At 41.1% G+C, this 24,390-nt stretch overlaps 1 protein-coding gene across 2 annotated transcripts; it reads left to right on the forward strand.

The window, feature by feature from the left end:
* Positions 1 to 687: 687 nt before the first annotated feature.
* On the forward strand, positions 688 to 19,526 carry tspan17 (tetraspanin 17). Of its 2 annotated transcripts, XR_011179315.1 has the most exons (9): positions 688 to 1,335; positions 10,030 to 10,080; positions 11,840 to 11,986; positions 14,206 to 14,376; positions 14,826 to 14,951; positions 15,334 to 15,381; positions 16,956 to 17,072; positions 17,300 to 17,517; positions 18,190 to 19,526. XR_011179315.1 is itself a non-coding variant. In XM_069170940.1 (8 exons), exons 1-8 carry the CDS (start codon positions 1,249 to 1,251, stop codon positions 17,363 to 17,365), a joined length of 813 nt encoding a protein of 270 aa, XP_069027041.1. In that variant the 5' UTR covers positions 688 to 1,248; the 3' UTR covers positions 17,366 to 19,526. The 2 variants fall into 2 exon arrangements, 1 of the variants encoding a protein (XP_069027041.1); XM_069170940.1 differs by having other exon boundaries at positions 17,300 to 19,526.
* Positions 19,527 to 24,390: the final 4,864 nt, after the last annotated feature.

Consider the following 24,390-nt stretch of genomic DNA (forward strand, 5'->3'; position numbering starts at 1 on the left):
GCATTATTATGCATGCTTTGATTATATTAATAAACACTGTTCTTTTCCTGCTACTATGAGTAAAACTGTCTTCCAGTGTCTATAAATATTTGCAGTAATCTTCATCCTCAGTTCCAGTATAGTAAGCATTGTGCAGACTGTTAACCTGGAAGCTGACTCACGTTTGATCAACAGATGCTTTGTCAGGAGAAAAGGTGACATCTCTACGTATCTCATTTCAGAATCAGAGGTGTGAGACTGAGCTTCACTTATGGTGCATACAGTCAGCGTTGGGATTCACAAACTGGGTAGCCTCTCTTACACAACGCCTCGCGTTTTAGTTTGTGCAGATTCGTGTTTCTTAATATGAAGTTAGGACTTGTATTTATTCTGTTTTTTAAATTATGGCCGATTTGCTGTGGGCGGGCAGGTTAACCATGTGGTCAGTAAAACGTGTTAATAAAACACTGTTGTAGATCATGCTCTCTCAGTTTTCCATGAATTGATTGATTAACCATCGGAGCCTCCTGCAGCACCGACCAATCAATCAGCACCGACCAATCAGCGCCGTCCAATCAATCAGCACCGACCAATCAGCGCCGTCCAATCAGCTCGTCATTCCCTCTGCGCCCCAAATCGACTCGGTTGTTCCTCGGTTTGTTTTCTACGCGGCTGCGTAAAGTGAAAACTCCTCCGTTCAGACACAAGAGGACGCGCTTGGGGTGAAAACGAGGCGAAAGTTATCGCGGCGGTGGTGTTTCTCGTTTTGACAGCAGGGGCTTGTTTTACAGCACAAAACAACAAGGATGAAGACTCAGCGACGATGCAGCAACACGGGTACAATTAGGGAGGTTACAGCTGAGAGTCCACCGGCTTCGTCTCGATCTCCCCCGCCGTGTACGAAGCGAGGGTGTCGCCGGGCGGCTTGAATAGCGACAGCAATGCGGATGAATGTCTGACTTAGTTAGGTGTGCCTGGATTTGTTGTTGTTGTTGTTGTTGTTGTTAGCTGCTAAATGCTAACTGTAGAAGTTGCGCGCTAGCTGGCCTGGCGAGGTGGAGATCACCAGCCACGTATGTTTGAGTCAGCCTCCTCGGTGGTGTCCTGCGAGTCAACTCGGGGTTGTTTAGCTGATGGAGCCAGCTAATCTCGATACCCGCAGGTCGAGAAGTGTAGTGTTGGCTAAACCTGTGAAGTACAAAGCGTAGGAGTTACTTGGCTTCCCGGTTAGCCTCCTCCGCCACCACCACCACCACCACCCTCGGGAGAATGAGCAGAAAACACCATCACTTTAAAGGAGCCGAAGTCAGCTGCTGCGTCAAGTACTTCTTATTTGGATTTAACATTATATTCTGGGTAAGTAAACGTCGTTGTTAAAGCGTTTATCGTTCAACTTCATTTAAAAAAAAAAAGAGCGACTGTAAATAAAGTCCGATATCATGGTTAAAGAGATCTGAACATTAGCTTGGCTGGTGTTGGGAAATCCCTCACTAGTGTGATTTAATTGAAGAGCATGGTTTGTTTATTGTTTGTTGTTGTTCTGGTTTGATTGTTGTTTACTTGTGGTACCTTGCATAACAGACTGCTCTGGATGGGGAAGTAATTCATTCTTCTTAAGTTTTGGACAGTGGTCATGTGTGATGTATCTTATATAACTAACAGGTTAATATACTCACAGTTAGTTTAAAGTACTAACTAACAGGTTAATATACCCACAGTTAGTTTAAAGTACTAACTAAGAGAGGTTAATATACTCGCAGTTAGTTTAAAGTACTAACTAACAGGTTAATATACTCAGTTAGTTTAAAGTACTAACTAAGGGAGGCTAATATACCCACAGTTAGTTTAAAGTACTAACTAACGGAGGTTAATATACCCACAGTTAGTTTAAAGTACTAACTAACAGGTTAATATACTCACAGTTAGTTTAAAGTACTAACTAACAGAGGTTAATATACTTAGTTTAAAGTACTAACTAACAGGTTAATATACCCACAGTTAGTTTTAAAGTACTAACTAACAGAGGTTAATATACTCACAGTTAGTTTAAAGTACTAACTAACAGGTTAATATACCCACAGTTAGTTTAAAGTACTAGCTAAGAGAGGCTAATATACCCACAGTTAGTTTAAAGTACTAACTAACGGAAGTTAATATATCCACAGTTAGTTTAAAGTACTAACTAACAGAGGTTAATATACCCACAGTTAGTTTAAAGTACTAACTAAGAGAGGCTAATATACCCACAGTCAGTTTAAAGTACTAACTAACAGAGGTTAATATACCCACAGTTAGTTTAAAGTACTAACTAACAGAGGCTAATATACCCACAGTTAGTTTAAAGTACTAACTAACGGAAGTTAATATATCCACAGTTAGTTTAAAGTACTAACTAACAGGTTAATATACCCACAGTTAGTTTAAAGTACTAACTAAGAGAGGCTAATATACCCACAGTTAGTTTAAAGTACTAACTAACAGAGGTTAATATACCCACAGTTAGTTTAAAGTACTAACTAAGAGAGGCTAATATACCCACAGTTAGTTTAAAGTACTAACTAACAGGTTAATATACCCACAGTTAGTTTAAAGTACTAACTAATGGAAGTTAGTACTAACTAACAGGTTAATATACCCACAGTTAGTTTAAAGTACTAACTAAGAGAGGTTAATATACCCACAGTTAGTTTAAAGTACTAACTTTCCCTTCTTTTTTCATACCTCTACTTATCCTGACGTCTTTTCTCTACTGGCCTGTTGGCAGCTGGACGTTTTCCTTTTTCTGAAACTTGGTCCATTAACTTTTGGTTATTATTTGCAAGTAAGTCCAAAATATTATAATTTTAGATATTTAAAAGTTTCGAGCTGCATAAAGAAAACCCATGAAAATAGTTAGATTTTCTGTGAGAGTCGTCCCTTCTCTGACCCGGTCGGTCCTGATTGTTTGACATCATGGAGTTTAGTTTGAGAAATGGCTTGCGTCTCCTCCGTATTGTTGGGGCAGTGGCAAGTGATCCCACATCTCCTTTATAACAGCCCCCCCTCATCCACCCCCCCCCCCCCCCCACACACACACACAGTCTGAAAAGTGTCTCTGTTCAGTCTCCCTGTCTCCCTCACCCCTCCCGTCTCACCCGTCTGCATTGCCCCTGTGCGCCTGGTGTAGTACAATGTCTGTGGGTGAAGGAATGGCGTGTCTGTCTGCCCCGGAGGGTCTTCCCACACACAGTTGGGAGGAAAAGGCCACACGGCCTGAATGCCACCCAGCCCTCCCCTTTTCAAGCACCCCCTTTCACTCCCTCCACCACTATAGTGCTCATTCGCTGCAGGACAGCATTGTTCCTCCTCACTCACACACCCACGAACGCACAAAGAGAGATGGTGAGAGCAAAGACTAGGGGTGGGTGGGTGGGTGGGTGAGGGGTTGGGGGGTGGGGGGGGATCTGTGTTTTCTCCCGTCGCACACTTGCCCTGTTGGACCCGCCAGGTACATCGGATCCACAGACAACTGGCTCCCTCCTCATTCCTCCCAACTTTCACCACCACCTCCTCATTCCTCCACACCCGTTCAAAATATTTGTGATTACCCCATACCTCACGGGGATTTTGTAAACGGAGGTAATAAGAACTGACTAACAGGACACAAGTCAGAGTTTTGTAAGAGAGGATGCCAAAATACAATTTTCAATTGGCCACACAAATACAACGTGCTTTGTAATTCAACTGGATGGAGCAATCAACCAGGAAATAGTGAGTCATAGCGCTATAGTGTTGTGTCTGACTCATATTGTGCTCTTTCAGAGCGTTTGACACTCAGGCCAAGCTAACAGTCTTGTGTCTGAGCTTTCTGTTTCTGTGAAACTGTGGAACAAGTTCCAGCTCGCTGGCTGTAATCACTAGAAGATGTTCTGCTCTCGTCTCTGTGCTGCGCAACTGGATTTGACAGACAAGCCACTGCATTGCTGAAATGGAGAGAGATGGAGTTTACTCTCCACAAATCAACCCATTTGTCTCTCCTACAGTGATCTTGTCAGGCTTGAAAATGCTGGCTAAATTGAGACGAAATACTTGTAAGGCCATAAATATTGTGAACAAAACGGACCAGTCCAACCCAGGGCTTGTTCCTCTGTGTGAATTCTTGCAGTGGCCGAGCTTGTTGTTGACAGCCAGACATTCTCACCCAAGTACAACAACACACCTTCTCCCGTCCTCACAATACACCCATTTCTCACGTCCACTTAATTAATCACATTTTCTGCTCGAGCTGCTGAAATGTTTGGAGGCTCCGCGCGCTGTAATTAAGAGCTTGTTAAGCTGCAACTGAGTTGCTGAGTCGGTTGGAGGCAGACTGAGAGTTATTAGCCAACTACATCTCCAAAGCTTCTTCACATTTGGCACCAGAGCGCACGTTGGATGGTCGCGTCACATGTGGACAGCTGCAAAGAACCAAGTGTGAAGGCGGTCTTTTGGTGACGCGCCACGTTTTGAGTGAGTCGCGTTCCCACATACGTCTCCGATCTAATTGCTAATTCAAATATTGATCAGACACAAGATATTTCGTCGCCTGTTAAAACGTCCAGTCTGGCTAACCAGACTGGACGTTTTAACAATTTTCTGACACTTTCTTGACAAAACACTGAAGGATTAGAAATCAAGAAATAATCAGCAGATTCGTTGAGAAGAATAACTTTTATTCAAAGCCCTAGTTTATCGCCTAATGGACCTTTCGAGCACAGTTGATGTCGGGATCCAAGACAGGGCACCAAATAACAGCTATTTTCCCGTTTTCTATTGCTGTGTTCCCCGATTAATATAAAATGTGAGCAGGGAGTCGGAGCCCTCACAGGGGGGATTTTTCTTTTCAGTTTTGTTCTGATTGCTATTCAGTTCTCAAATGCACTCCGTCTCAAAGCTGTACACGGTAATAGATTTGAACAGGACTTATCCTTCTCTCGATTATAGTCCCAGTCCAGACTGTATAGTTCGTTCTAGTCAGACATGCGTGTGTTAGACCTGAGAAGTGCCACTACGTTGGAAGTGTCTCTGTGTTGTGGAGTCAGACGAGCTTCACATTTTGTTTGCCCTCTGCAGAGAACAACCGTGTTCACACCATCAGACACTTCAGATATGCCGTTTTGTTTGCGAGTCACTGAAAGGGGGGGGGGGGGTCACACTTATATTTATTTGTCTGTGTGTGTGTGTGTGTGTGTGTGTGTGTGTGTGTGTTTTCAGGAAGTGGGGAGCTTGATTTGTCTGCTGGTTAGTTGAGGTTAATGGGATCAGCTGGCTCGGGGAGGCGTCCTCTCAAGTGTTGATAATCTCTCTGTCCACACGGAGAGGAAACCCTCGCTCTATCACACTCGCATCCCACAGCAGCACTGGACAGAAAACAAATCTTGATTTGAACATCAAGGCGGATACATAGACGTCTAGTTCCAGACTTTACAACGATAAACTATATAAGTACTGTGATAAAAACACATTGATTAGATAGAAAGAAGTAAATAATCAGAAGAAAGGGAAGCAAATTTCCTTCTATTGCAGCTGGGACTTAAATTAACAAATTAAATGAGTGTTTTTAAAACATCTAGCCCCCAAACAAACAAGAAGCAATGAAGTGTAAAGTAAGCCAGAACTAATAAGGGTTTTATCGCTTAGTTTCTGAGAGATACAAGCAGATAAAAATTAGCATTTTTTTTTTGTGTGTGTTTATCTACTAAAAAGCTCAGCTTGTCTGGAGATATTTTTGTCTCAAGGTGGCTTTGATGGAGTTCAGCACAGGTGGTTTGTTTCACTGCCACAGACTGACCTGACTTAATCTTGGGCTGCCCAAATTTCACTGTGGGAAAAAGTTAGATAAAAAGCATGAAACGCAAGCACAGCTCAAAGGCAGGTTCAGTTCTGATTGAATGTACTCATTCAATCAGAACCTCATTGTCCTGAGAGGGAAGTTCGATTTGCAGATAGGGCTTAAAAAAAGAGTAAAAACACATAATATGAGCTGTCATTACATGCTGAATAGTGTGTGTGTGTGTGTGTGTGTGTGTGTGTGTGTGTGTGTGTGTGTGTGTGTGTGTGTGTGTGTGTGTGTGTCAGGCTTCAGTAGCAGATTGAATTTACTGGTAGTTTGAGGTAACGGTAGGTCAAATCAGTGCACTGATCAAAAAAAAAAAAGAAAGACATCAGAAATTGGATTTTTGCTTAAACGTACAGTTTTAAACATGGTTTTGTTCAGCATTCTGTCCTCTCCGAAAGTGGCTGTGAAAGTTAATTTGTACTTTATAAATAAAGTTAAAGGAAATGGTCCCTGAGAGAGAGAGAGAGAGAGAGAACCAGAAATACTGGAAAAAATAGTAAGCCAAAATAACAGGCTTGCAGGCATAGATACACCCATCGCCATCTGTATCACTTCAAGGTCGCTTCAAGCTGTGGCGGTGGGAAATGCAACTTCATGTGCTTTCAAGTACTTTTGACCGGAAATAATAACAAAATTGGCCATATAACAGAAGTACTTTTCTGGTGTCTGACTGGTGTTTTGTTTGAGAAGCACTGGAGTGAAGAAGCAATTTTTGTCTTTCTGCTTTATTGGTTAGTTCACAATAGAAAAGAAACAGGAAAAATGGGAAAAGAAAGGGGGGAGTGCCCTACTGAACCAAGGACATCTATTGTTGATTTGAGAATTGACCTTAAAAAGGTTATTTCTTTTCAATGCTTGTAATTTACTTGAAATACCACATGACCAACAGTGTGACACATGGTATAAGAAATATCTCCACAACACATGCATACCTCTTGAAGGGCACTAAATTCTAGTTACATTCTTACTGAAATCCAAGTTATTTTTCATCATCACTGGCTAATTATAACAATTTCCAAAGTTTCCTAAGCGTAGCAGTGCAGGATATTAACTGTAGTTAAATAACTCCCAGCTGTTGTGTCTGCCACATATTCTTCATCAAAGTCTAATAAACTCTTACAGGTTTCCTGTTGCGGACCGAACAATGGGAGTTAGACAGGAAGAATAGCAGTGAAATGTTGTTGGTCATGTATGCACTAGAAAATGTCTACCTTTGGACAATACAAACAGTATTTTCAAATGTATATAAACAGATTTTAGTCTGTCTTGTTGGGCTTCTGTAAACCAGATTAGTGTAACTTCCCCGTGGGACTGTTACAAATTGGGGATCAAATCCTCCCCGATAGTGACGGCATATTCTTTGCATTTTAGCATTTTATTTTGGGAATTAAAATTGAAACCATTTTGCTGAACATTTGCGGTCCACTTCCTGTTGATGACCTCTGGGAATTTTGAACACTAAAGGACATTTTAACGCAACATTCATTTTGGTCTCTGTCTGAATCATTGCATTTAAAAGAAGGCACGGGTTCAGTTAAGCTTTTTGTTTCTCCTAAGAACAATTGTTCATAGGCTTCATCCTTCGAAAAGTCTCGGCACTGAATTAGAAAGCAGCAACAGTCACAAATCAGAGCTAAAACGTCGTACCCTGTTAATAACACATACAGGTGCTGTGTTGTCCAACAAGGATTGGTAACGGTTGATGCACTGACGCACAGACATCTTTTCTTTTTTTTCTTTTTTCCATTTGAAAATATCTTCACACATCTGTGTGTGCTGCGTAACACTGCCAACTGAACTGTTGGCAAATACAACTTGAAAAGTGCCCTATGACGTTTTCTGGTAAACAAATAAAAGTTATGTTTGTGTTCAGTGTTCCTGACGTCTAACGAACATGAAATGCATTTCCCTGCAAATCTGCATTATTTGCATGCATGTTTACTAGCAGCAGTCTTAGGTTGCCCTACCTTTGTTGGCACATTTACTGCTTTTCTTGTCACACTACTGCCACCTATAGATTAGTGGAATAGTTTAAAAGTAGTAATTGTACTGTGGCCCAATCCCAATCTGCAGACTCACGGATTGATGGACTTTGCTGTACGTTCCCGGGAAATCTACGACGACTTAGGGCCGTCCCAATGTCAAATCCTCAAATCCGTGAGGGCACTGATGCAGACATTCTGAACCCTTCATGCTGTAGTGAAAGGGCCTGGCTACTTGCTGCTTATTTATTGCACGTCTGTGAAGTTTATTGTATTCGTAAATCAAACGTCTGCATTGGATTTACTTAAAAAAAAAAGAAAACGTTTGTGTTTGTCCTACAGTGGCGATTGTCAGATAGATTCTGGATGTGTGGACGAGGGTTTGGTGCTTGGGTTTCATGGGGTGGATATTGGGATGGGGCCGGTGTATCACATCCTCCGCATTCTGCCGAGGAACCCAGTCATGAAAATGATTCCATAGCACCACAAGGTGTCAAAAACTCCACAGGGTTACCTCGAGGCTTGTTGCATTCTGTGAATGACCATCATTTTGGTGTGGTTACATTTTTTGTGTGTGTAAGATTAGAGCAGTGAATTGTTGGACTAACATGCATTTCTTTCCTCTCCAAATTTTGGAAAATGATGAAACCTATTTTACCCAAATAACCTTTAAGATTTTAATGCAAAATTTGTCAATTTATTATTTACATTTTCATGTATTGGAAAATGAAGGAACCATCTGAGGAATAAGCAGCAATTGCAGCAGTAACACTTTAAAATTGAAGCCATTCTTGAAAGACCTAAATGTTACCAATCTTAGTTAAATGTTTACACATTGGCAGGATTGTACAATTTTCATTGCTTTAGAATGAATGCATATGTTATTGTCCATGTTGTATCATAATATCTCAGCTGGTGTGTAGTTTGATGCTGTTAAAAGTGTTCTTTGTCACTGCTTTCCTTAATCTACGTGGATTATCTAGAGTCAGAGGCTAAATGCTGTAATACTCCCGCTCCCTCAGTCTAATCTCTCCTACCTGATGCCCGCCTGCTTACCTTGACTCTTCCTGCGTGTCACTTTCCATCTGAAACTACCACACCCTTCACTACAGCCACTTACGTAACTACCAGGCCAACCCTGCAGGAGCCTCCGTCCCTCTTCCTCCCCCTGCTGTTGTTGTTGTTGTTTGCCATACTGTCACGTTGGTCCTGTTATGTGTGCTGCCATCAGTTTACCTGCTTCCCCCGATTTAATCAGCTTCCTAACAAAATGATTTAACACAATTTGAATGGAGCTATTATATATCCGGCTCTACCATCAGCGTGTGCGTCAGTTAAGTTCATTACCATCCCAAATCTCTTATGAATGACATTTTGTGGCAGCTAAGCAACAGATTAGACAATAACATTATATTGGTAAACCCACATGAGCAGAAATTGATGAATATTCTGACATGCAGTCTGATTCATTGAAGCCTTGCTGTTGTTTTTGGTCGTGTTGTATCTTTACAGTGGTGTAGTAATGCAGCCATATCTTACACTCACCTCTCGCTTTTTTGGTATGTTTAAACTGTGAGCCCTTCATTAATCCATCACTGGGATGGGAGGCTAATACCGCAGGGATTTACCTTAACTCTCAAGGTATCAGATCCTTTAGCCTCTTAAGCGGCCCAGTGCAATGTCTCTAACCTGCAGTAAGCTGCATATGTAATGATTCACCGTGTCCACAGCAAGTTACAATTCTTCTGAGAATTCAGTTTTGTTTAAAGGCTCTGAAAGCCAATTAGCTTCTTTCTATAGGCGGTAGGTCCTGCATGAACACACAATTACCTGCCAGTTGAAGAAGAATATTGGTTATTTCATGAGAGATTTCTGTATTTGTTTGTCTGCTCTTCTTGTGTGTGTAATACCTATGAAGCTGTGTTGGGAAAAAAGGTGATGTCATGGATCAATCAGAGTTAAACATGAAGATGGTTGTGTTGTTTAAAATGTTACCAGGGAAACATCGCTATAAATCATACCACACCCAAGATAGAAGTTGTTTTTTTTAACTCCTCATCATTTACAACTGCAGGCACCGTCTTTGATGTTGTTTGATGCCCTTTAGCCACAACTATTTCATGCCACCCAGCATTTCAGTGTGTCTACGTGCTGGGTTCGGTTTCTTTCTATCTCACATCACAGCTTCTTCTCTCTGCTTTTGTTTTACAGTTACTAGGAGCGGCATTCTTGGGCATAGGCCTGTGGGCATGGGCGGAGAAGGTATGTATAAATACACGCACACAAACACAACATGATTGCCAAAGCGGCATAGCTAAAATTCTTCCAAATATTCCGGCCGTGATAAACTGGAAACATGATTTGCAGGAATGATTTCAGATGTAAACAGATTCCTGTAAAACTTGATTGCGCTTAAAGGCATATTACCTGGTAATGGTTCTGGTCAACAGGTCTTGGTCATCTCAGGAAATGAATTATAGTGCATTATGATCTGTTACTAAGTTTTACTGATGAAATGTCCAGTGAATGGCCAAATTGTTTTTCTAGTAGGTGAATTGAAGCTAGAATTGGCTGCGGCTACAAATAAGGAGTCCTAGCCATCAGCAATTGAATGCCTTGTGTTGTTTCAGAGCCTATCACAAGATGAATTGGACCTCATATTTGCATGGCAGGTGGTTGCTGTTTATTGTCGACACTGTGCAGGCCACAAAGGCCGTGTGCTGCCATTAACCTCTGCAGTGAATCATGGCAACACTCAAAAGTTCTCCGAATCGAGTTAACAGTCAATGTTTTCATTAATTAGCAAGATATTGTACCAGTCGGTTTGGTAAATGTTGCAACAGCGTGGAAGCATGTACTTATTAGTAACATCTGGTCATGAACTCTTTGCAAATAGGCCTGCACTAGAGTACCTTTGTGGAACAGCGTGAATAATTTAAAGGGATTAGGCTGAATGATGAATAGCAGTTGCTGGAAAGGCGTAATGGTGAGTTTGTGTCTCAGTGACTAAGATGATTGGTTTCGAGCCCACTGCGCGCAGCCAGACTACATTATTGTTTCAGGGCCTCATGCTAAAATTCAAATGAAGGCAGTTTATTCTGCACCAATGCCATAACAACATAAGAATGCAGCATTGCCTCCGTCCTATAGTTTCTCCTTGCTCTGTGCAGGGGGAGATTAACTTCAGCCGTATGAGATTTCATCCTTTTCGGCTTTAGCTGCAAGAGTTTGACATGTTCGCTGTATGTGACAAGCAAACAGGATGTCAAAACTGAGCCGGTGCCCACATTTAATTGGGGATAACCCTTGTGGGTTCAGGTGAAATGGGGACAGATCAAACCGGAACAAACATATTTGCTCAAGCAGCTTTTTAAAACTGGAACTCGTTGTAATGTGCTGCCTTGTGACCAACTGAGCCAACTGTTTGGCGTCAAGGTGTAATAAATCTGTGAGAAATGGACATGACTTCGGATGAAGCCTCTAGTCATTGTAAGGCATGATGCACACGGGAGACTGACAGGAAAATGTGTTGCACACCTTGTGGCTTTGGGGCTGGAAGGCCAAATATAAAGCGAGGATGGACAGATGGTTGTTTGTGAAAGTTTTCAAAAGTTCTGAATTTTGTCTCTGCTGGTAAAATGCACGTTTCATAAGCTTGGAGAATGGCCAAAACGTGAACCTGTGTTGTACAGAAACCTATGAAAACATACGATCTGGGCTTTGTTATTTCATGTAGACGGAAACACACTTGATAGATACCAATCTAACAAAATAAGGTTGTTGCAGGCAGACAAATCTTTCTGCTGTACGTCCGCATGTCTGAACAGGGCAACACCAGCTGGCTGTGACATTAGTTAAATTCTCACTTTATCTATTTGATATCATAAGCTCTTTCCAAGGTTAGCTGTGTTTTTGTCAAGTGAGACATTTTACTGAGACCTTGTCAAAGGGATAGTAAGGTTTGATTTTTGGAAGTATTATAGTCTGAATTTTAACCACTCTTTTGTCTCTTTCCCCTCAGGGCGTTCTGTCCAATATTTCATCCATCACAGATCTAGGGGGCTTCGACCCTGTGTGGCTTTTCATCGTTGTCGGAGCGGTCATGTTCATCCTGGGCTTTGCTGGCTGTATTGGAGCACTCAGAGAGAACACCTTCCTGCTTAAATTTGTAAGTCAGCTCCCGAGTTTCCAAGCACAAACACTGTTTTAACCACTTCACACCGCCATAGATCTGCAGTTCACACCACAGCTGAGGCTGTCAGTGTAGCAGGTGTCACTGACTCACCCGTGCCAAATGTTATGGCACAAATGTGTTATATCATCACTAAACCAAGCCCTGTTTAATAAGAAAGTAATGATCCGTATCAAGCAACGTTTTCTTCAGCAGCACCTTTTTGCTTTAAGAAAGCAGAAAATGATTCAAAAGTCACAGCATCACCTTTTTAAGAGGTTTAGTTGGATTCAGCTGTATTGATAAAAGCATTTGATAGACAGAAACAAACTTGCCGTGTTGCTGGCTGCAGTTCTGAGTAGCTATTAGCTTGAGCAGATGTCCATTAGCAGCAGTAAGTCAGGCGTCAGAGTGAGGAGCTAATGTGGCTTTTGTGCATTTATCATTAGCCTCTTCTACATTTACTGTAAAGGGATAATATAACGGTACCTGTGGGACTGCAGTTTCTGTTTCTACACTCTCGTTTGGCAAATCAAGGCAGGCACTACAGATACACACACAGGCACATAACATCAAGTCTTTTTAAAACCGTCCCTTCATTAAATGTACATTCGTCCTGTTTTTGTGAACGCGACATCTCGAGACCACTGTGAGGACAATACTTCAAAATTGGTACAAATGTTCACTTGGTCCCAAAAAGAGGAATTGATTTGATTTCGGGGGGGGGGGGGGGGGGGGCTGATTGATGGAGTCCGCTGAGGTTGGTCATCCTTCCAGCAATCTTTCTTTAAAGCTTTGTGAGAGTGAATATTAAAGTCGCCTACTGGACTCAGGCCGTTCTTGCTTGGTTACGGAGTCCTGGTGGGTCCAAACTGATCCATTTTACAATCATTGAGGCCACTGTGCTCCGGGGAGCGCTGGAACCTTTAGAAATGTTTTTTATAACCTTGCCCTGATCCACGGTAAAATTTAATCATGGAGCTCTACAGAGTTTTTCTTTGACATTCTTTGACATTAAGGCTTTAATTGTGGGACCTTTATTAACACCAGTGTCTCTTTTTTTAAACCATGTCCAGTCCATTCTATTTGCCACTTGTGGACACTAGTTAAGGTTTAGACACAAGGTTATTAAAGTAAAAATGATAAAACTGACCACAATTTGGTCATTTTTAACAGGAATTCAATGAAGAGAAGCTAAAATAGGGGAAATGTGATCGCTCTTGCCAAATCCCGGCAGTACTCGTGCTGCAACATTTTGGATCAACTGCAGGGTTTTTATTGAGTAATTTGGACATCCTAATAACAAGGAAATACAATAATCCAGTCTGGAAGTAACAAATTCATGAATTACCCTGTCTGGATCACGCTGAGGCAGGATTTTCCTGAAGGCTGACCTGGAGACTTGCTCTATCTGTGAGCTGAAAGACAAATCTTCATCAAAGATGACTCCAAGGTTCCTCACAGTGGTGCTAGAGTTCAAGATAACGTCATCCAGAGTAACTAAGTGATTGGAGAAAGAATTGCTGAGGTGTTTAGGACCAAGTACAACAAGTTTTCAAATTCAGTTTTGTCTAAATTTAGAAGTAACAAATTGTAGGTCATCCAGGCCTTTATGTCTTTCAGTCATTCTTGAAGTTTTACGAGCTGATTTTTTTCATCTGTTTCATAGAAAGATATAGCTGCGCATCATCTGCATAACAATGGAAGTTTATACAGTGTTTCGTTATGATAACGCCTAATGGAAGCACCTACAAAGTGAAAAGTATTGGGCCGAACAATAGGCCTTGCGGGACTCCATAACTAACTCCTGTTCGCTTGGAACAGTCATGATATACATGAACAAATTCAAAATCTATCTATCTGTAATGTTTAACACTTGTCATGTTATATAGACGGTTCTGTTGCTATGACAGTAGACGATACATGCTAATCTGCCCACTATGCACATGCATGTTGCCATGACGTCTGCACAAGATTGCAAATCCAGTTGATGGCGTTTCATTTTGAAGCGTCATCTATTGATCGTCTAAACATCTCATTGTGCGATGAAGACCTATTCATCACAACGATGTAAATTCAACGCAGGAGTGACTTAATCAAAGTTTCATCTCGAAATGGATCATTTGTATTTTGTAAAAACAATGTTCTTCACTGCGCGTTTCCTGCTTGTGTGTGTATATGTGTGGTAACTCTGCTGTATGTCATGTACTTCCCAGTTCTCCGTGTTCCTGGGTTTGATCTTCTTCTTGGAGCTGACTGCAGGGATTCTCGCCTTCGTCTTTAAGGACTGGATCAAAGACCAGCTCAATTTTTTCATCAACAATAATGTCAAGGCGTACCGTGACGACATCGACCTGCAGAATCTCATCGACTTTGCACAGGAATATGTGAGTGCACAGTGACTGACTGAAACTCTTGTGTCACTAACAATAAAACATCCTTTATCAGACATGTATTTGAATTCATAGAGGCTCTAGTTCTGGGCAGAACGGAGAACGAGTCAGCCGCTGCAATTGTGGAATAAATCTAGTGATTCTTGCGATTGTGTTTCCTTCATTATTCAGTTGTATGAATGAAGTTTAGATAATTGGTGCTTGTGTGTAAAGGCTGGACTCTGTCCTGATGTACTCTAAAGGCGATTAGATTCACTGTTGTCTCACCATGTGAGTCTCACTATCAGTAGTTGCTACCAGCGGTGCCTATAAGCTGCCTAACCACCCAAGCTGACCTGAGCCAGCCCCTAAAGAGCTGTTTCAAGGCCAGATCAGACAAACTAAATCTATCTGTTAGCCGGAGTGGGCTGTTTAATCCTGCTCTGTTGCTGCCGCTGTCTCAGTGGTCATGCTGCGGAGCACACGGGCCCGACGACTGGAACCTGAACATCTACTTCAACTGCACTGACAAGAATCCCAGTAGGGAGCGCTGTGGAGTCCCCTTCTCCTGCTGTATCAAAGACCCTGCAGTGAGTCACTCATTACCAATATGAATAACTCTGCATAATCATGTGTCTTCATTTCAATGAATACATTTGGAGCAATGCAACTGTAGTATTTGTGTCTGCATTTCAGTTTAGTCAGCGTGCTGCTGGACTGTATTCAGGTTGTAGCTCAAAACTATCAACATGACGATAAAAGATTCAAAGGTTACTCAAGAATATTTCTAACAAAAATAACCTCGATATCTAGCAGGTTTTGTAGCTATTATTTTGCCATTGTCATAATTGACCAAATTTGTCCTTCTCTAATGCTGATAAACACAGAGTCAACATTTGAAACCCTCTGACCAGTCAGTGGAATTATAACATTGTCACAGAGAACAACATTTTTGTGTGTTTGTTTTTGCAGGAGGATGTTATCAACACACAGTGTGGTTATGATGTTCGGCTTCAAGGGGTTTGTATCTCTACTCCCATCTCTACCCCTCATGTAGATCTCTAGAGGTCTCTCTGTCTTCTTAACCCTGAATTCATTTAACTTCATGCTCCACTTTTTCTCTTGTCACTGCTTAGTTCTCTGAAAATTAAAATCGCATTTTTCCAATAGATGTATAATTTAAAAAGACTGACAAAAATATGTTACTCAAACAGGCAGCGGGAGCCGATGTTTCTGGTTGAAGTGATGCAAAGCTGCTCAATGGAATTACTCCTGAGGGCGATTTGACTGACAGCCCTAAATACTGTTTGATTTAAGCAATCAAAGCAATCTAAAGAGGGCAGTGTGGCAATCGGGTTTATTTGTATTGGACTTGATTATTTCTCTCAATCCCCCAGCAAAACTTCATTCATGTTCAAAATACCAATCGAATTTTAGATTTTTATCGAATATCTTCTCTGGTAAGAAGCAAGAAAATGTTTCTTTCTTAAACCTACAGAACAGCACGTGTACTTTAAATCCGATGGCCAGCACAGCAGACAGTGAACGTTTAGGGTTAAATAGCACAGACTGCTCTGCATGCTTCTTGCCTTAATAACAGATTGTTCTTCTAACGGATAATTAGGCTCCAGTTTTAGCCCAGAGAGCAGCCTTTCTACACTCTGTAATTGGCAACTCAGTGGGTTATGCCAGTCTGTTCCCTTCTCCTCTGTGTGTGGGTGTGGTGGTTACAACTCACTGCACTGCAGTAGCAAAGATTGCTGTTGCTAGGCGAACTGCAATACAGTGAACCACCTGCCACTGAGTTCATTTTCTGCGTGCTCTTGTGCAAACAGTTCGCTGAAACCACCAGCAATATCTCCGAGTTCCTGTGCAGCTGTGGAGTGCAGGGTGGGAATGAGGAAGAGCATGACGAGGACAGAAGCCCCACAAAGGCAGAGATGGGCTGAAATAGCTTCAGAGGAAACTCGCAGCCATAGTGTTTCCTGCTCTTTTATTGGCTAGGAAGGGTCTCTCTTTAGCTCTTATTGGTTGAAAACTCGCTTTCAAGTTTTGCAAGTGAACAAAGGTTGTGCCTGGTTGACTTGTCTTGGAAGACCAACAAAGAAAGCATTGTATAGAGGAACCTATTGTTCCCCCCTGTTTAGTGTCATTGTAGCAGTAAATTACACCTCTTTATTCCCCTCTGTGAATAGACTGTGTACTCACCGGCTGAGTTTTACAACACAAACAGCCATCTGTCCGCTAACAGGAAACGGCTTCTGCCTGTTTGTTCAGTCCACACGGGGTCACCAGTGGAAGTGAACCCACGGCCGTGATATCGTCCATAATGTTCACACACTGATATGCTGTAATCTTAAATGTGTGACTCAGCGATCACGCAGGCTTCATGCCCTCCTCAGCGCTGAAGGAGTCAGAAATCCGGGAAATCCGTTTGTCTTTCGGAATATTAGTCGTAGGTCAGAGTTCACATGTTTGTTTAAATATTGTAAAAGGCCAATGTCCTCTGAGAGCTGATCATTTCCCGCAAAAAAATATATGACTCTTCTCTCCACACTTTGCTGCACCTCTAATCTGTTTGTGTTTGTGAACAGGAGATGGGGCGGCAGAAATATATCTACACCAAGGGCTGCGTGGGGCAGTTTGAGAAGTGGCTTCAAGACAACCTGATTATTGTAGCTGGAATCTTTGTTGGAATTGCACTTTTACAGGTAAAGAGTTGATCATTTTTCTTGCAAATATTCTCACGAGGAAAACCTGCTGTCTCTGAAATAAGGTGTTTATTTAGAACCACCAGTATGTCTGGGTTCTGACTTTGTGTGATCACTGCCATCTGGCGGTGAGAATACGCAACAGACGCCTGCCTGACAGCTGTAACATCCTCGGGGATCTTTCTGTTCCTGTAACTTACCCACTTCCTGTGTCTTCTGTTTCCCAGATTTTTGGTATCTGCCTTGCTCAAAACCTGGTGAGCGATGTCAAATCTGTCAAAGCCAACTGGTGACAGGAGGAGCGAAGTGGGGCAGCCCCGCCCCACAGGCCGGGCCAGGTCGACACAGCACATTAACAAGTCTCGTCCAGGTGAGGACGAAGAGCCGACATCTCCGTCTCCTTTTGCCACCGAGCTACGCAGCTCCTACACACTCTCACACTCACGTAAGTGCAGACATGAATAGTTTACTTCCCCGTTTCTCAGCGACACTTGAACGGGGGGGGGAAAGGAAGATATTCCACGCAAACCAAACAACTTTGTTTACCACTCAGCTGGGATTTTTAACCCAAATATACAGAGGACAGTCCTGCCTACTTCAGAGTAAGATTCTTTTTTCTATTTCTTCCGATTTTTTTTTTTCTTTTTTTTTTTCTTTTTTCTGCGGACAAATGTATTTATGGCATGCAGTTGCACAAGGACTCCTGTCAACAGGGAGATTGGAAGCCATGGATGAAAGTAAGAGACAACAAAAAACGAACAGAGGAAAAGTGACATTGAGCAACATGTCACGAAGCCTTCGTCCCCCAGCAGCCTGTCTTTAACGCACTCACGCCTACTTCCTGCTCCAGAGGACGGTGGCGGGCGGCCGGCCGGCCGGCCGGCTGACAAACACATGGATTCCTCCGCGTGTCATTTGTTTTCTCCATCGTGACCTTTTTATGACCACTGAAGAAAAAAAAAACAAACCCGAAATGGCTGGTCATGTCTGCAACTTCAAGTCATTTCAGGAAATTTACATTTGAATTTAAAATGTAAAAAGTGCTATTAATTTCCATTTTGATATTTCTTTTGTCTCCTTCCTGTCCCCCCCCCCCCCCCTCTCCTCCATACCTCAGGGCCTGGCTGGAAAAAAAAAAAGAAAAAAACCAAAACATTCTTTCTGCCACCGGTTAAAAGCATATCTATTTTTTTTTCCCATCCATATCTGTAGGATTTAGATACACTAACTTAATGCAGAAAAACAGCGACAGTTCCACAACGGTCGCCCTGTTTTGCCCTGGAGTGATTGTATTATCTGTTGATTCACTGAAGGATGTTGTATTTTATTACATGGAGTGGCCTGGTGTGGTTTGGATCGTAGGTCTGTGCTATACAGGGACAAGAGTTTAATGATAGAGATAGTTGTTTATCTCTGAGCATCCCTCAGGCACACGGGATCGCTGGTTTGGGGCCTTTTTTACTTGACTTATGTAACCACATTTGTCTTATATTTTGTTCTTTGCATAAGAACGTTTTGTTGGTTTTTTTTGTTTTTTTTTAAGGTGAACTTTATTCATCCTTTATTTCCTGTCCTCTTATATATTCTCGGTTCATCGTTTAACTTCACCAGGCACCCGTTTTACCTCTATAACCCGTCAGTCAACTGCTAAATAGCTTCTTATTGTTGATGTTGTTAGCAGTCCTAATGGAGACCAAATGATATCAGCTGGCCACAAGCCAACTGCCGGGGATTTGTCTGGCTGCGATTCAGATTTTTCTTAGGAATGCCAACAATGACAGATAGCATTTTCTAGATAGCCAAAATGTGAATTTATTTTCCCTTTATGTGGGAAGTGCCAGTTGAAGAGAAATCAAACAGAAATCAAAAACACTACAGCGTGGCTTTTTTTTTCTCTTTAATTCAGTGTTGTGTGTTTTGCTTGGCGCGGTTTTCAAATAGAATAGTAAATACAAGTTGTTAGATTTTGATATTTGCAACGGTCTCAATATAACATGAATGCTGCTTTAACTTTTACTAGATTATTGATATTTAGTGCAGTAATCAAGCTAACAACAAAACAAAAAAATCGGCTGTGTTCTCACGGTTACCAGAAATATTCCGATTATTCGTGCACTCTTAACGTTTTACGTCATAAAAAAAAAACAACGATTTGCCCTCAGAGCTCTTCATCCTGTAGTGAATGTAGTTGCTGATAGAACTGGCTTCACTTCATCATTTTCATACCTTATTCACAGCATTTCTGCTTGTAACGGCGTCACTCAGACCCTCGACACGAACAGGATTTAGGAGGGATTTACTTGTCCACATGCAGGTCCATACACACTCACGCACTAAGCAAAAACAAACAACAACAACAACATGTTTTCAATTAGGACGCACACAAGTTGAAAGATGAGTAGCATTAATATTCTGTGAACAATACACCATAACTTTTTCCTGCCTCACTGAGTCTTTTTGGATAATATATTTATATATATATCTATAGATGTATATATCTATATATCTAGATATAGATATATATATAGATATGTATATAGATATATACATATCTATATATGTATATATAGATATCTATATATATATATCTATATATAGATATAGATATATATATGTAGAGAGAGAGAGATAGATATATAGAGATATAGAGATATATAGATATAAATTCATTTGGTAACATGTCACATGTTGTTTTCGCCCACACACGCTCCCGCTTCAAAAAAATGACCTGATATGACTGCACCTGTTTCAGAGCCTGCCATACTGATGTATTTTTAAACACTGGGCTCTTCTGGAAAAAGAGAGAAACGCAAGACAGAACAACAGTCATTTGAATTTAGATGTCACAAACGCACGAGTGGAATATCGCCAGCGGAGCGCGATGCATCTGTACCAGAGCGACGGAGCCTTAATGACTTCTCTCAGTTTAAACGGATGTGTTTCCGTTGGAGAAGCTCATTTGTTTCAGCACTTTACGTGTAATCACTGAGCCTCCAGTAATCTGAGAAAACAGATTTCCTTTTAGATCAAATTTACAAGTATTTACAGGATAAAACACTATTTACAGTTCTTGTTGCAACATTTTCTTGACAAGATGTTTTTTTTTTTTTGTCATCCTTTTATTATAAGTGTGTTTGGGGAGGCTTTGATTTCACTAACTGTTACGAGTCAGTCTGTCCCACTCGAGTCTACAAGATGATGAAAACTGGATGAAACCAGTATTGTTTATTTTATTTTTTCCTCCCCTCCGCACCTTTCAATTTTAATTTTTTTTTTTTTTTATATAGTTGTGCTTTGAAGCAGTTCACGTAGGATTGGTTTGCAAATGATCACAGCTATAGTTGGAAATGTTTTCTTTTGGTTCTTTTAGGTTTTTTTAGATCACTCTTAATTGGAAGTGTTTGCTCAGGTTCTTAAATACACGAAGGCTAAAATAAACAAGTAAAAAAAAAATACACTAATTATGCATGCGAGGAGATTCTGTGTTGAGAAAATGGAGGGCCGCTGCCTTTTGGAGTTGTTCTGAGGATCGATCTGGTCGATGGAGGCCACGAGTGTCCGTTCCGCTGCACTACAGAGCTGCAGCTCTGAAAAACCAAACGCCCTCCTTCCTGCTCTCTCTCTCTCTCTCTGCAGCCACCACCGCGTTTGGATGGATGTGCCAATAATCAGACAGTCACCTTGGTAATAAGGATAATAATGCCGTAATAATTTGCAGCAGCAGCCTGGCAGGACTTTTAATATGCAGAGGTGACTGACTGAAGTGTCTTTGTTTTAACAGCTTTGGGTGATTCTGCTTTTGTATTCCTTTAATGTAGGGGAAAGCGGGAGGGAGAGAACAATGCTAATTATGCTCTGTCCTTTATCATAATGGCCTTGCATCGTGAAACGCCGTCTTAATTTCTCTGCTTCCCCCCCCCCCCCGGGGCACTTAAATCATTCCCAAGGAGGAGCCTTATGCATACCATGAATGTACACGTCTGTATCAGCATGGACCTACCGCTCTACGTTCACTTTTAGATTCCCTTTACCCCTATGCAGCGTAATGCACAACACAAATGAAGTCTAGGAATGTGAATAAAGAGTCGTATTTTGACGAGATGTTTGAGATGTTATTCTGGTTTATACATTTTTTTTAAATTTTTTTTTTTAATGTGTCACAGTGAGCATGAAAGCAGATGAGCATTCCATTTATTCTGTTATCGTGTGTGTGTGTGTGTGTGTGTGTGTGTGTGTGCGTGCGTGTGTGCGTGTGTCTACGGAGACGTTTAATATGCAGTCGCAAAACATTTGAATTGGCAGATACAACCAGTTAAGACCATGTCTTGTTTTTTGTTTTTTTTATCGCCCTTCAGTAGCTGCATATCTGGAGGATTTTTTTTTTTTCTGTTTCTTATGGATTTTTTTTTTATTTATTTATTTTTTACGCTGAATCCAAATGTTTTTTTTTTTTTTAATTCTCTATCACCCCTTGTTTGTTTTGTTCCGGTGTACTCAAATGGACATTAAAGAGCAGAACAGAGGAAAGTGGAACCCCTCTTCTGTTTGTATACTGTTGCTGGAGGGAAGTTTCTGAGGCCAAATATAGACGCAACTCACACACTTGTACATTTTAAAAGTAAATTTGTACATATTCTAAGTGTAGCAGCCATATATATATATATATATATATATATATATATATATATATATATATATATATATATGAATAAGTAAGACATTTCAAAAAAACTATGCATGGTAGAAAAAGTCTAAAAACAGATTTGAATTCAGTGTAAAAAAATACTGGTGATGTTATTCAAATCCTCACTTCAGTCCAAGTTTGGCTGATCACTTAATGAAGAGTCATTTGTAAATGCTATAATGGAACCTTTGAACATTTCCAACACATGGAGACTCCTAGTTAATCCTGCGAGTCCTCTTTCAGCTAATGGTGCTCATGATGTTTCCGAGAAAGGTGAGCAGCACATCAGACATTCACAAGTCTGACCTCGTCATGTGCCGACGCCGGCCACGTCAGAGCACCCAGAAGAAGCGTAATTGACTTGTTTGCAAGCATATTAATGCCGATGCCATAGTTGTTCGGGCTGACATTTCCACATTAGGTCATGACATTTGATCAAGACACGAGCGTGATCGGACTGGAATGAGAAAGCTTTTTTTGTTGTTGTTAAGTCCAGGGGTTTTACAGTTGAAGAACAGTACGGAGGGTGAACGTTTAGCCACAGAAACCAATATTAACATCTCTCTGTTCAGCAGGGCAGCAAACGCACTCTGTCACTAACTCAGTTTGTCTGTTTTATTTAGCTTACAGCAGAATACATCAAACAGAACCATATTATCTCTCCATTCTTTGAGTTTATACATGCGTACTCTGAGGGGTAGCCTTGTAAAGAAATGTTGTAAGTGAAAACTGTGGGACATGGTCCGTTACACTGTATATTCTGTTGAAACATGCCTCTTTCATATATTAAAGGATTAACGAGAACATCATGGGGTTTTTTGTGTTTTTTTTTAGTTTTTTTTTAGCTCAAGCAACCATGGACACCAGGTGTTGTGGTCATTTTATGGGAATATTTTCTATTTTATGCTTGTTTTATGACTGTGATTCTCTACGCTACATTTAATTGTATTTGGTATAGAGTTCAAACTTTACATGGCAATACATAACGTGTGAATTGGTGATTAAAATGCAGCTTGCTTGTTAAACCACCGGAAATAATAATACAATAACTAAAAATATCCTACATATATTTGTACGTATGTTTGATATACAGGGTTTTACTTGTTATAGAATATCATGATGCTGTTTTGAGATTTAAATACTTTCTCCTTTCATCTGTGCGCTCTCAGACATGACTAGGATGTAAGGATGAACACGACACCATTTATTCTACTTGCACTGGTTTTTCTGTCATTACAAAATGCTTTAATTTCCATTATTGGGACGCGTTAGCCAACAGAGGGAGACAAATAGTGAGAGAGGACAGACGCTGCTATGACCTCACCTGTTAATCCTGTGGGACAGAGAAAATGCTATGCGAAAGTGCGTGTGTGTGCGTTATATTTCTGGTTAACGCCGAGAACCTACACAAATCCACCGAGTTACCTGCTATCGCAGCTTTGCTGTAAGATGTTGTGATCAAAGAGAGAAATGAATCATCAAAAGAAATCCATATACTTCAGAGACGACTGATGTTTTCTTTTGCTACGTATCTCGAAGATGAAACTCTCCGGTGCCGTGCACAGAGTGGCGGTGTTTCCTCGACAACGCGTGAACGACTTAATGGACACGAGCTTCGTCGCTCTTGCGGTCGCTGCGTTACAGTTTGCGGCCACAAGGAAGAGCAGCGACTGATCATTTGTAAAGCTAGCCACCCTTGAAAATTCATAAATCCTGCGTTGTACCCGTTTATATAAAGCGTGTGGCTCCAAGGCCGCGAGGACGCCAAGTGCAACTTAGATTCCCCCTTTTTGATTTGATTTAGAGCAGCTGCTACTGTGGGCATTATCTGTCCCATAAATATGGCTGGCCTTGTGTTCTTATCAGCGTAAGAAGCACCATTTACAAAGAGCAGCGACTGTCAGCTTCCATACCACACAGTAGTTTATCATTCAAAACCAGACCATTTAATATCATTTAAAGGACAGAGCTCAGAGATATCACTGCTAGATACATGCTCCATTTCCTTTATAAGTGAAGTTTAAAGATTTAATCAGCAGATTGTATCACACATCTGAAAGGCCACATCAGACTCTGCTGCTTGTCTGCTACTGTACTGCAGTTCGTCTGTTAATCGACTACAGACCCTGCAGTGCATTTGACCCCTCGGCCTTATGTACATAAAGTATACGTTGTTCCACGTGGTGCGCCGCTACTTTGTCATTTACTTGTAATACGCTTTTACAGAATGGCTGAAGAAGTTTTACTGACACATATTTTATGTAGTGGTTTGTAGATCTTTGAGCTTGTGACTAAGTCTGAGACAAATTTGTGTTCTCTCTCCGCATGGGTTATTTTGTGTCTCAGCTCTTGATAATCACTTCTGTTTTGTGGTTGAGTGATGTATGAAAGTGTCTGAACCATTTAACTTTAAGCAATTTGGATTACAACTAGTTTCCTTTTTTCAAAATTCACTGCCATAAAACAAACAAAATATAAATTTGGAGTCAGATCGCCAGTGCTCTTTTGTTTACTTTTCAATTAGTTTAGATTTTTTTATTTTTCCTCTGAGACACAAATATTTCACCGAGTCAATAACAGATAAATAACTAATGGAAAAAAAAACTAACCTTAAACCGCTTCTCTCAGCCTGAT

Source organism: Embiotoca jacksoni, unplaced genomic scaffold (assembly GCF_022577435.1).
Source record: "Embiotoca jacksoni isolate LCO1_2020_lvr unplaced genomic scaffold, fEmbJac1.0.p SCAF_5, whole genome shotgun sequence".
NCBI lineage: Eukaryota > Metazoa > Chordata > Actinopteri > Embiotocidae > Embiotoca > Embiotoca jacksoni.

Bases quoted from the DNA above. Each gene is read 5' to 3' on its own strand.
- tspan17 (XM_069170940.1), top strand. From the start codon at position 1,249: ATGAGCAGAAAACACCATCACTTTAAAGGAGCCGAAGTCAGCTGCTGC. The intron at 15,382-16,955 runs GTTTGTATCTCT...GTTTGTGAACAG, and splicing joins ATGATGTTCGGCTTCAAGGG to GAGATGGGGCGGCAGAAATA. The intron at 17,073-17,299 runs GTAAAGAGTTGA...TCTGTTTCCCAG, and splicing joins TTGGAATTGCACTTTTACAG to ATTTTTGGTATCTGCCTTGC.